Source organism: Aethalodelphis obliquidens, unplaced genomic scaffold (assembly GCF_003676395.1).
Source record: "Aethalodelphis obliquidens isolate GAN/ISIS:26980383/991018 unplaced genomic scaffold, ASM367639v1 scaffold62, whole genome shotgun sequence".
Taxonomy (NCBI): domain Eukaryota; kingdom Metazoa; phylum Chordata; class Mammalia; order Artiodactyla; family Delphinidae; genus Aethalodelphis; species Aethalodelphis obliquidens.
The window spans coordinates 5,361,266-5,373,286 of NW_020838006.1; the positions used below are offsets into that span (position 1 = coordinate 5,361,266).

The 12,021-nt window shown below is 49.0% G+C and overlaps 2 protein-coding genes and 1 long non-coding RNA gene across 5 annotated transcripts in view; 1 reads left to right on the forward strand and 2 right to left on the reverse strand.

Annotated features, from left to right (window-relative positions):
- Positions 1–6,039, reverse strand: part of GLB1 (galactosidase beta 1) — a 90,342-nt gene extending 84,303 nt beyond the window's left edge. Inside the window, exon 1 of one of the 2 annotated variants that reach the window (XM_027088352.1) lies at positions 5,885–6,039. In XM_027088352.1, the coding sequence (XP_026944153.1) occupies positions 5,885–5,956 (72 nt within the window). In that variant the 5' untranslated portion in view covers positions 5,957–6,039. The remainder of the gene's footprint in view (positions 1–5,884) is intronic. The other variant, XM_027088354.1, reaches the window with a different exon arrangement.
- TMPPE (transmembrane protein with metallophosphoesterase domain) lies at positions 1,817–5,993 on the reverse strand. The gene is made up of 2 exons (XM_027088355.1): positions 5,885–5,993; positions 1,817–3,495 (listed from the first exon to the last, which is right to left on the reverse strand). Exon 2 carries the CDS (start codon positions 3,384–3,386, stop codon positions 2,043–2,045), a length of 1,344 nt encoding a protein of 447 aa, XP_026944156.1. The 5' UTR covers positions 3,387–3,495; positions 5,885–5,993; the 3' UTR covers positions 1,817–2,042.
- LOC113610325 (uncharacterized) lies at positions 5,285–9,617 on the forward strand. Of its 2 annotated transcripts, none has more exons than XR_003429041.1 (4): positions 5,285–5,681; positions 8,532–8,704; positions 9,055–9,213; positions 9,568–9,617. It is a non-coding gene; the product is annotated as an uncharacterized LOC113610325 (long non-coding RNA). The 2 variants fall into 2 exon arrangements; XR_003429042.1 differs by lacking the exon at positions 5,285–5,681 and adding an exon at positions 6,284–6,424.
- The last annotated feature ends 2,404 nt before the right edge of the window (positions 9,618–12,021 follow it).

The window sequence follows — 12,021 nt, forward strand, 5'->3', positions numbered from 1 at the left end:
CCCGCTGTCAATACTTTGGTTGCCTGGAAACAAGAAAGGTGGTCTCCAGGAGCCCCCAGGGTTCCGCTAACCAAGAGGACAAGGGGGAAAATGGAGAGACTTGCCCTGGCCAGGCTGAGTGTGCACAGGGAGACAATAACACAGGCAAGAGACAGAGGAAAGCAACCCCAGCAGTTGCTGCTGTGACAAATCACTGGGCCCCAGCAGCAGGCGGCATGGGACCCACTCCTGTTTCCCAGGACTGGCTGCTCCATAAATTCTCTGTGCACCTGTGACCAACACAGTCCCTTTGCAGGCCCCATGGGATGTTTAAAAATTAGCAACATCAACTGCTTCCTTGTGACTGAGCTACAAGCAACTTCTGCGCCATGTCTTAATACCCTCCCTGCAAAACAATCTTGAGGTAGATACGATAATTATCCCCATTTCAGGGTGAGGGAAACCGAGGCTCAGTGAGGTCATTTGCCCGATGCTGCCTGACAAGAAAGCAGGAGGGTGAGCCCCTCCAGTCAGAGTTCCCTGTCGCAGAAAGATTCTCAGTGAGGCCTTGTCTATCAGGCCTTATTGCTACCCCAGGGTCAAAGGGTATCCTACCTCTGGCACAGAGGCCGGCCAGCGAGGCTGGGGCTGCTCCAGACACGGTAACCCCTGCCTCTTTTTCTGAGGGTCCAGCTTAGGGATGGCCGTCTGGTTCTGTGGCCAGAGCGCTAGGACAGCTCTGATGGGGTCAGGCTGGTGGGGGGGAAGGGGGCAGTGAGCCACCAGCAGGAAGGACAGCCCAGCATCCCAGAGCCAGGGGTCCCACGAAGGGAAGGCCTTGGGGCCCGCAGGAGCTCAGTGCCCTGCCACTCCCCATGCAAGCCTCAACCTCCCTACCGGTAGAGAGCGAACCTCCGTTTCTGACCCAAACCTGGGGTGGGGGGTGTGCACTCCAGTTTCCTGACTGTCCCTCCAGTGTAACAGCCACCCTACACTGAAACTGGCCGACCCCCTTCCGGGTCCTGCTCAAGTAGTTACCATGAACTGAAATCGGCCTCAAGCAGACCACTTCGAAAGGGCATCAGGTTATAGGCCCTTGCTTGTTCTCGTTACAATGTTACTTGTGTTTGAACCCTATCCTCACCTGTAAGGGTAGAGCTACTTACCATCAGGCAGTGGGAAGAACACTGGTCTTGGGAGGCAGAAAACCTGGCTTCCAGCCAGAATCTCCCATAACCCTTGTGCTGCCGCCAGTGCTCTACCTCCCTTTGCCTCGGTTCCCTCATCTCTCAGTTGGGGAAAGTCGCCTGTCCCTAATCACCTCATCCAGGTGTTGTATAAAAGAAGCCAAGTTTGGCAAACACCCTCTGAATTCCTAGGCAGCGGCACTCTGACCTTCATTCACGGACCAGTGTTCCCATCCTTCTGCCCCACCCCCAACCCCAAAGGCCCAGGAGCACAGCCAATTAGACAGCATCACTCAAGGCCCGGAACAGGATGAGCCTATATTCCAGCCGACTTGGCTGATGCTCTCAGTAAAGGGGACTCTGATAGAACCAAGGGGGAAAAGAAAAGCTTCTTCTCCAGCAGCCAGAGGGGCCTCCATCTCGCCAGTTCTCCCAGATTACCTAGCCACACTGCCCCTTCCCCAGAAAGCTCTGGATCAATGATTTTGAAAACTGCTTAAGTCCTAAAGAGGCTTTTAAAATACCAAGAGCCCCCTCCCTACTCCACTTTCCACAGGGATCCCCTTCAAGCAACCCCCTGGTTCAGTTCATCCCCATGAGTTCTGCAGAGGAGGAGGGCTTACTCCACATCATCTGGAAAATAGATGCCTGTTCCTACACATGTGACTTTAGTGGCCTCACAAATGCACAGAAAGAAGCAGATGGCCACCTACAGAGTTAACAGGCAGCCCCACCACTGATCACGGTGCAAGCCGGTCTTGTGACAAGCGTGTGCTGGCAGGAGAGACTGGAGGGGATAAAGCAGGCAGCCTGGTCTGCAGAGGGTCGGGGATGGAGGGCAAGGGCAATGAGGAGGCGCACGGGGCAGGGGTGGGTTCAGGGAACCCGCTGCAGGACGAGCTCTGTAATCTCCGCCCTGCTGCCCAGTCGCATGGGTATCCCATAGTAGGCCGTGCCTGGGCTCACATAAACAAATGTAGTCTGGGCCACTTGGTACAGACCAGCAAAGAAGGGGTTCAGGAGATAGGCTGCCACATTCAAGGGAAAGATCTGCCCAGCGTGAGTGTGCCCAGAAAGGATCAAGTTGATATCTGGCCGAGCCTGGAGAGCTCTCTTGGCAGCCAGGGGCTGATGAGCTAGCAAGATGGTGGTGTGGTCCGGGCTGCAGCCCCCCAGAGCCTTCTTGAGATCCATGCCGTGGCCAGAGTAGTGCAGGATGTCTGCTTCGATGTCGTCCACCCCGGCCAAGCAGATCCAGTCATCATCCTCACCCCTGCCAGGCTGGGCCCGGGTGGCAGAAATCTTCACGTTCTGATTGTGAAGGGGCGTGACGTTCAGGGATTCCAGCAGCGCAAACCAGTTGCTGACATCTGATGTGTAGTACTCGTGATTCCCCGTGACGAAGTAGGTGCCGAGGCGTGAACGAAGCTGGCCCAGAGGAGCGACGGCTGTCCGGAGGACAGAGGCTTCGGCATCACACAGGTCACCCACAATCACTGTGACGTCCGGTTCCAGCGTGTTCACCATCTTCACGAACATCTCCATCTTGGTCCTGCCCACCGTGGGGCCCAAGTGGATGTCGGAGAGCAGCGCGATCTTGAGGTTGTCCATGGAGGCGGGCAGCCAATGGATGGGCACCTCCACGGTTTTCACAGCCGGGGGCTGGGCAGCGTTCAGCAGCCCTACCACACTGAGCACGGCGGACACCAGCACCGCCAGCGCTGGCCTGAGTGCCAGCTTCCTTGTCTTGTCAAGGCTGCCCACCACCCTGCCGGCGCGCAAGGCCAGGAGCTGGTAGGCCTGCTCCATGCCACTGAGGGTACAGAGGAAGCAGACCATGATGATGTATGCCCCAAGGCAGGAGTAGGCCGTCAGGGAAAAGAGATAGGGCTCCTCGGCCACTAGAAAGATCATGGTGAAGAAACTGGAATGGGCCAGGGCCAGGAAGGCCACAACGGCCAACTTCCAAAGCTGGAAACAGGCCGACTCTGCAGCAGGGGAGTGGCTGAGGTTGCTGACGGTGCTTCGCCAGATGTAGAGGGAACCGAGGAGCATGAGCGAGTTGGCAAACAGGGCGAGCTGCAGGCGGAACAGCCACCGCCAGGCCCTGAGCTCGAGGCTCTCCGCCAGGTAGGAGCGGGAGATGACCATGGACACGAAGACAGTGCCGGCTGCCAGGGCGGCCTTTGCGCCCAGGGACAGCTGCCTGAAGATCGCCATCACCTCTGCTCCTAAGAGGGTCCCCTGCCAGTTCTGTGCAGGCGGGCTCTGGAAGGTGAGCTCCTTAGATAGGACAGTGGCCAAGGACAGGTTTCCAGGTCAGCTCCGCCTGCAACCAGGAACCGGCGTCAGCTTTGTGGGATATGAGAGCTTCCTTGTCCCCAGTCAAAACCTGAAGGCCACTTACACCTGCCCAACCCATCCTGAATCCAAGCCACTCAAATACCAGTCAGTTGCTACATTTTATTATTGAAATACAAACACGCTGGATTATAACAGGATGGGCAGTTTCATTTTCTTACCGTTTTCTGTATGTTTCAGGTATTTCCATAATGCGTGTGAACTTTTATAATAACAAAAACATTATTCTAAACCAGCGGTTCTCAAAGTGTGGTCCAGGGAGACCCTTTCGGGGGGTCCATTAAGTCAAAACTATTTTCAAAAACAGTACTAAGGGGCTTCCCTGGTGGCGCAGTGGTTGAGAGTCTGCCTGCCGATGCAGGGGACGCGGGTTCAAGCCCCGGTCTGCGAGGATCCCACATGCCGCGGAGCGGCTGGGCCCGTGAGCCATGGCCGCTGAGCCTGAGCGTCCGGAGCCCGTGCTCCGCAGCGGGAAAGGCCACGGCAGTGAGAGGCCCGGGTACCGCAAAAAAAACCAAAACAAAACAGCACTAAGCCATAACCATTCTCTCATGAGTGTACAGTGAAGTTTTCCAGAGGCTACATGACATGTGATATAGCGAGAATGAATGCAGAAGTAGCTATGAGAATCCAACTATCATCTATTAAGACAGACATGAAAGAGATTTGCAAAAATGTACAATGTCACTCTTCGCCCTACAATTTGGGAAGAAATTATTATTTTTCAAGAAATATATAAAGTTTATTAACATATAACGATTTTACGATTTCTTAAGTAAGTTAATAAATACTTTTAAATGTTCGGTTTTAACTTCTAGGACAGTTAATGTTTGAGAACCGCTGTTGTAAATAAATGTAAGAAGGAAATCATGGAAAGCTAGTTGGCTGGTATCTTTTCCAGCTCTAGGCCCAGGAGGGACACCTAGACACCTAACATAAGGATTCCTGGGGTGAAGACGGCCTCCTGGCAGTCACAGGGCAGCCCCTGTGAATGATGCTGCACAAGGATAATGAGCGACCACGACATGGCAGGCTGCCCTGTCCCCCAGCTCCTCCTCCATAAATCCTTATCCCTCCCGTCTCACAACCCTCCTAGACATCGGTTAAGATCTGCCATCTCCCCATCTTTCTCTGCCACTGAATCCTTGAACTGTTCTCTTGTGGCTCTCATGGCTGGCTAGTTCCCACTCCAGGGCTCCCAGACAAAAAACTGGGCCAGGGGAAGCACAGACCCAGGTAGACAAAGGTTAGCAAATAGTCATTTGAGGTGACCTTTTCCCAAGAAGAATCCAAAATGAAAATATTTTCAGCAGTTGTTTTCCAAATAAGATTCTCAACCTCGGTTTAAGATAGATAAATTAAAATAAAAAAATATATATATATATATTTTTTTCCCCTGCCCTACGTACTTTACTGAAAGCCTTTTATCAAAGGTGTAATTTGCAAGTCAAAGTTCACCATTTTCCACTTATAAAACAAGTCCCAGACTCAGCCCATCCGAACTCTGGAGAAACCAAAGTTGGTTCCCTGAACGTGCAGAGAGACAGGCGCCCGTTTAAATCCCCCGGTCCCTCTCCCCTTAGATCCACCCCACCTTTCCAAGGCCGTGATGCTGACCTTCCCAGGAGCGATTCGGAGTTCCCTCGGCCCCTGCCTTAGCTCTGCCGGGTGGACTGAGGCTGTAGTTCTCCCGCAATCGTGCACGCCCCGCACCGCCCAGCACCTCGTCCCGCCAGACCTCCCTCCAGCAACGCTGGCGGCTACCTGCAGCCTGCCTCTTGCCCACCGCCAAACCCTAAAGGTTTGGAAAATCCAAGCCTTAAAAAGTAGGCGGCGGGAAGGGCCGAGAAGGGCACGAGATGTCCGAAAAGAGACCACCTCGAAGGTAATTAATCCAATGTTCCCATTGCGGGGGCCTCTCTTGACCCCATTTTTCTCCTTCCGGAGCGCTCCGCAGAGCGCTGGCAAGGAAGGGCGCGCCAAGCAGACAGAGCCCAAGGCGCCCTCCAAGAACGCGCGCTACTTGGAATCCCCCTGCCGGAAACCCGCAAAGCTGGAAAGCACCTCATCTCAGCCCCTCATTGCACCAATAAGGAAGTAGGTCCCAGCGAAAAGAGGCGGCAGGGGCGGAACACACGAGCGACAGAGCTACCGGTAAGGAAGCGCGCCCCGCCCGGCCGGCCCTCTGCCGGCTCAGCCCACTGCCTGAGCTCCCCCCGTTGCCTTGCGGGCCCGGGCGCGCCTTGGGGTCCCAGGACCTCCGCCCTTTGGGACCCCAGGTGGCCGCAGCACCAGCCCGGTCCCCCGCCAGCCTGTCCCCTATCCATCATTCCTGCGCGGGGGTCCTGTGGACTTACGTGCAAGCCACGCGCAGAGCCCAGCAGCAGGGGCACCAGCAGCAGGGAGAGGATGCGAACGACCCCCGGCATATCCACCCTCCGGCCTCCTGGCTCCACTGTCAGCGCCCGGGCAGCCGCCGGGTGTCACTTGACTGAGGACCCGCGGCCTGGCACCGCCCCGCGCCGGCTCCGCCCCGCGCCCCGCCCAGCGGCCGCCGAGCCAGGAACCCAGGGAGGCGGGAGCCTGGGGCCAAGCGCTGCCGCGTGACAGCAGGATGGTGTTATTTGGCACTGACTGGCAGGGCTCCGCCGGAGGGAGGGGCCTTTTGCAAAGGCCCTCAGGAGGCCTGGCTGTCAACAGCTTGATAACGCGCCTCGGGGTTGGACTTTAACAGGGGTCTCCTTGCTCCCTGGCTCCCTTGACAGGACAGAAGAGGGAAGTTGAGGCCAGATAAACCTAAGTGGACTAGATGGACTCTCAGCCCTGCCCACGGGGCTGTCCGGAAGACTAAACCAGGGGCCTGCAAAGTGTGGTTCCCTAGACCAATCCTGTATCTGGTACGTGTTAGAAATGGAAATAGCAGGTCCTGGCCCAAGAAATTCTAGGGGTGGGATCCAGAAACCTGTATTTTTACACACCCTCCAGGTAGTTCCGATGCACGCTAAAGTTTGAGAACCACTGTTCCAGGTTATTGATACATTTAGAAGTGTGTTTCAACTGTGGCGAAATCTTTCCGAATGCCAACCCTCAAAGCACCAGGGGCTGCGGAATTTTTATTTCATCGCTGGGTTTTGAGAGACAAGAGTAGCAACACCTCCCATCTTTCAGTTTTGCCCTTGAGCCCCTCAACATCCCTGCGATACCGCAGATCTATCAACTGGGCATAAAATACAAGTTTTATCCAAGTTTTCCACTCGTGAAAACGAAGTCTCTACTGTTTGAGTTAACGTGTCCAGGACCGCTGGTTAACCACTAGATATGAGTCTGAAGTTGTCTTTCCTACCTAGTTCCCCGAACTCTCTGAAAATCCCCCCTTTCTCAGAGGAAGGAGCCTTTAGGGAAATCGATTTCAAATATATGTATTTTTCCAGCTTTATTGAGTTATAATTAACATTCCACAAAATTCACTCATTTTAAATATTTTTGACTTTTATATTGTTAACTTAGTTTTGAAAAATAAAAATGTAGGGTTAGGGGGTTCCCTGGTGGTCCAGTGGTTAGGACTCGGCGCTTTCACTGCGGTGGCCTGGGTTTGATCCCTGGTGGGGGAACTAAGGTCCCACAAGTCTCAGGGCGCAGCCAAAAACAAAACAAAAAAACAAATTACGGTTAAATTATGCGGTCTATTGACAGACTCCTAGACTAAACTTTAATTAGGCTCCTCTGACTAGAGACTCTTTTAAGCTCTTCTAGACCTGGACCTCGGCCTTCTGTGCCTGTCCTGTCCTTGCCTGCGCTGCATTGTGCAGTCTTAGCAAAGAATCCTGCTAAGTCAGTTTAGGAACAATCCCCCAATTCTTGTTATCTGATCAAGGTCCTCATCCCCACCCCACCTCCCTTTGACATCTAAGTCCTTGACCTCCCCTTAGCAAGAATCCCTTGAGATCTCCTCTTACAATTTTTCACCAACAAGCCCTTCTCTCTGCTGGCTGTAAATCCCCAGCTATCTTTGCTGTACTTAGAATTGAGACCCATCCCTCCCCACCTATGGCAGTAGAGTTGACCCTTATTACAAAAAAGTCTTGAAGGAAATCTTCCTTACCATTTTATCAAGTGTCAGAATAATTCTTTTCTTTAACACTATTTTTTACAACTTGTGCATCTTTTTAAAACTTAGTCTGGTTTTTAACACTGTGAGCGATGATTATAAAAGTCAAGAATAGTGGTTACTTGTGGGGGTGAGGGCTTGAGATTGGGAGGGGCCCCATGGAAGGGCAACAAAGTTTTGTTTCTTGAACTAGAGGGTGGTTACAAGGGTATTCGCCATTTAGTCCTTTTTTTGTTTTGTGTTGCTTTCTGGGTTTTTTTTGGCCTTGCCGTGCAGCCTTCAGGATCTTAGTTCCCCGACCAGGGATCAAACCAGAGGCCCCTGCACTGGTAGCACGGAGTCTTAACCACTGGACAGCCAGGGAAGTCCCTCATTGCCTGACTTTAGAGCCTGAATTATTTTTTATTTTTATTTTTTAATTGAACTATAGTTGATTTATAATGTTGTGTTAGTTTCCAGTGTACAGCAAAATATATTCTTTTTCATACTCTTTTCCACTATAGTTTATTAGAGCCTGAGTTACTTTTGCAAGGCCATGCTTCTGTGCCTACTTTACTTATAGTTCCTGTCCAAGTGTGCATATAGAGTGTGTGCTGGTGTGTAAACCTCCTGCTCCAGGTTGTGGGGAATATGAAGTGATCTTGAGAAGGCTATCACCCCATAGGGAATCATTTTCAGTAGAAAGATGTCCACATACACAACTATATATGGGGCATGCTCTGATATAGACCAGTGCTACTCTAAGTGTGGTCCGAGGACCAGTGACATAAGGTAAGTACAGAAATTCAGAGTAGGTATTTGGAAACTTACAGCAATTTGAGAAAGCTTGTCTGTTGCATCTAATAATAAAAAAATTAGATGTGAATTTTATGTCTATTTTTATTTCTTTTTTCTAGTAATTTATTGTTATAGATTTGTACAACCAGATCAGTCCTTGAAGGATGGGAAAGAGCACTGATAATCACAGAAGCAAAAGTGATCCTTCACCAAAGGTAGCTTGAGAAGCACAGAGGCCTCATCAGTAGCCTAAGAACAATGAAGGGAAAAGACATATGCGACCCAATAACAGGTTAAAAACTTTGTTTTTCTATCCTAACAGGGCTTTGCACAAGTTAGGATAAATTGGGAGATTGGGATTGACATATGCACACTACTATATATAAAATAGATAACTAATAAGGACCTACTGTATAGCACAGGGAGCTCTACTCAATACTGTTATTACCTATATGGGAATAGAATCTAAAAAAAGAGTGGATATATGTGTATGTATAACTGATTCACTTTGCTGTACAGCAGAAACTAACAGAACATTGTACATCAACTATACTCGAACAAAAATTAAAAATAAATAAATAAAGTTTTAGAACAAGAATCAATCTCCCTTTGAATGACCTGTTTTCCATTGTGGTCCTACAGAGCTTTCCTCAGGTTCCAGTGTCAGTTCTTTTCTTTTCTTTCTTTTTTTTATTTTTCTGGCCTGCACCGCTTGGCATGTGGGATCTTAGTTCCCTGACCACGGAACGAACCTGAGCCTTCTGCCCTGGAAGCTCAGAGTCTTAACCACTGGACCGCCAGGTAAGTCCCCCAGTGTCAGTTATGATCTGTATTTCAGTGTAAAAATTTAGCTAACTTTACATTTCTAATATTTTTAAAGTTCTATTAAAATGATTGTAATTTGCAATAGGTTTTAGGAATACTAAATGATAAATGTTAAAAGCAAGGAAAAAACAAGGCCTCCACTAAAAAGAAATGACAAGTAAATGCAGTGCATGATCCCAGATTGGATCGTGAACCAGGAAAAAAAGTTGCTACAAGAGACATTATTGGGACAATTAACAAAAGTTGAATATAGACTATGGATTAGAAAATAATATTGTATCAAGATTAAATTTTCTAATTTTGATAACAATACAGTGGTTATGTTCTTAGGAAATACACTCTGGGACTTCTCTGGTGGTGCAATGGTTAAGAATCTGCCTGCCAATGCAGGGGACACGAGTTCGATCCCTGGTCCAGGAAGATCCCACATGTCGCGGAGCAACTAAGCCCGTGCACCACAACTACTGAAGCCTGCGTGCCTAGAACCTGTGCTCCGCAACAAGAGAAGCCACTGCAATGAGAAGCCTGTGCACCACAACGAAGAGTAGCCCCTGCTCACTGCAACTAGAGAAAGACCACGTGCAGCAACTAAGACCCAACACAGCCAAAAATATAAATAAAAATAAATAAATAAAATTGTTTAAAAAAATCACACACACACAAAAAGGTAATACACTCTGAAACATTTAGGGGTAAAGGGGTATAATGTCTGCAACTTCCTCCCCAATGATCATATGTATATGTTTATATATATAATTATACATTATACATAATATACATATTATTACATGTACGTGATTATGGAGCAAATAAGGGCAAATAAGGCAAAATGTTAACAATTGATGAATTAGGTAAAGGACATATAGCAATTCTTATATGAAAATAAAAAGTTATTTAAAAATAAATAATAAAGCCTACTGCCAACAGATGTGGACAATTCTGATGTGCAGCAATTCCTCATGCTTCTCACGAGTCTTTGAGTTTTCTGTTACAATAAGTCCCAAGACCTGTATCCTGGGGTTAAATTGTGCAACCAACTGATGGATATGGTTATGAAACAATAAAAATATAAAATTGTGAAATCATTGGCAACAGTTTCCCCACAATCCCAATAAAAGTTAGCAGCTGTGTCCCAGGACTGGCCCATCGCTCTTGAGAGTCATGAGCACTAGGATGCCCTTGTCACCATGTCCTCGAACTCCCTTTCAGGAGTCTGAGATCTAAAAACAAATGCCCCAAGTGAGGCCGGCCTTAGTGGGGGGGAAAAATGACTTTGTTTTAAACACTCTCTCTCCTATCTTCTTTTGCCTTCACTATCTGGCAAAAGCATCTGCTTCCCTAGGGTCTCCCAGCTGCTTCTTTGCAGTGTTGTTTTTTTCCCCTTCGTGTTTGATCTAGGCCTGTTGTTTCTTCTTTGTCTGGGCCCCTGGATTTAGCCCTCTCTGTCTTTATATCCACATCTGCAGCCGTGGTTCATGTCTCTGAACGATCACAGTAGTTTTCTGGCTCAATCGAAGGTTACAACTAGATATGGCCAAAGGGCTATTTGTTTTGACAGTTACCATGTTGGCCCATTGGTGTCTTAAATTTTATATAATCAATGGAATTGTCAATATTTAATCAGGGGAATTTACATAATCTGGATTTCCAGTTTCTCTTCAAAGATCAGAAGGTCTGGCCATACCAGGGTAACAGTAGATCAGAGATATGCACTGGGACATTCTTTAGGCAGGTAGGTTCTTCCAGTTGGCAACAATCTGCATCTGGTCCACTGCTCTTTTGACATGGCCTGCAGGCCCCATGAGAGATTTAAGTTTGCAGCTTCTGGGTCAGAGAGTTTCTGTGGTAATTTGATCACAACCTCTCTGACTGCTCTATCAAACATTATTTGTGTGATGCCTCAGATTCCCTAGTCACCTGTCTCCAGAGCTCTAGTCTTCCTGTTTCACCCAGCTGCCCTGGCAGCACATCTGCTGCCCCAAACCAACTATCTGGAGTTTCTGACTCCTCTACACGCCTCTGCACTCACTGGAACAAAGCACCATGCTTCCTACGTGGCTGCCAGAGGCTGGGTGGTGCAACCCAGAGGGGCAGGAAAGTTCACTCCCCCGTAGAGAACCATAGTGCAACAGAGATCAGAGGAGGAAAAGAGCCAGTGAATAAATGGCCTCTCCTTCTTCCCTTGGATCAACTGTTTCAAGGAGTGGTTTCTCTGTATATAGCCTGTTCAGAGACATTCCACGTAGTCTAGCGGGTCCACCTGCCAAGGCGGCTCTGAAGCCGTAGCCAGTGTGGTAACACATTACTTTGTGTTGCATCTCATCCTTCCTTTCCCTCTTTGCCTCTCCTGTCTCTCCCACTGTCATGGGTTTACCTCCCAAATAAAGAATGAGCACTTAGTCCTTGCCTCAGCCTCTCTTTTCTAGCCCAGGATAAGATAATTATTTGTTGAACATGAAGAAATTACTCTGCAGCCTACCGTTGCCTGTACGTATTTCTTGAACTTTCTCTAACCGTGGGTTTTGGGGAGGTCCTCTTAGATTTTGCTTTTAGGACCATAGGTCACAACTCATTCCCAATTCAAGTCCCAGATTTAATACCTCTTTTGTAATGAAGTAATCAGTGCTTGCACTAGCTGAAGGAGTTTTTTCCTTCTAACAGTTTCCACACCGCTCTACCTACATCTAACTTATGACATTTATCTTTCTCTGTGTTATGACCCTTTATGGTCTGTGCCTTAACTCAGGCCCTCATATTTCTTTATTTTATTTAATTAATTAATTA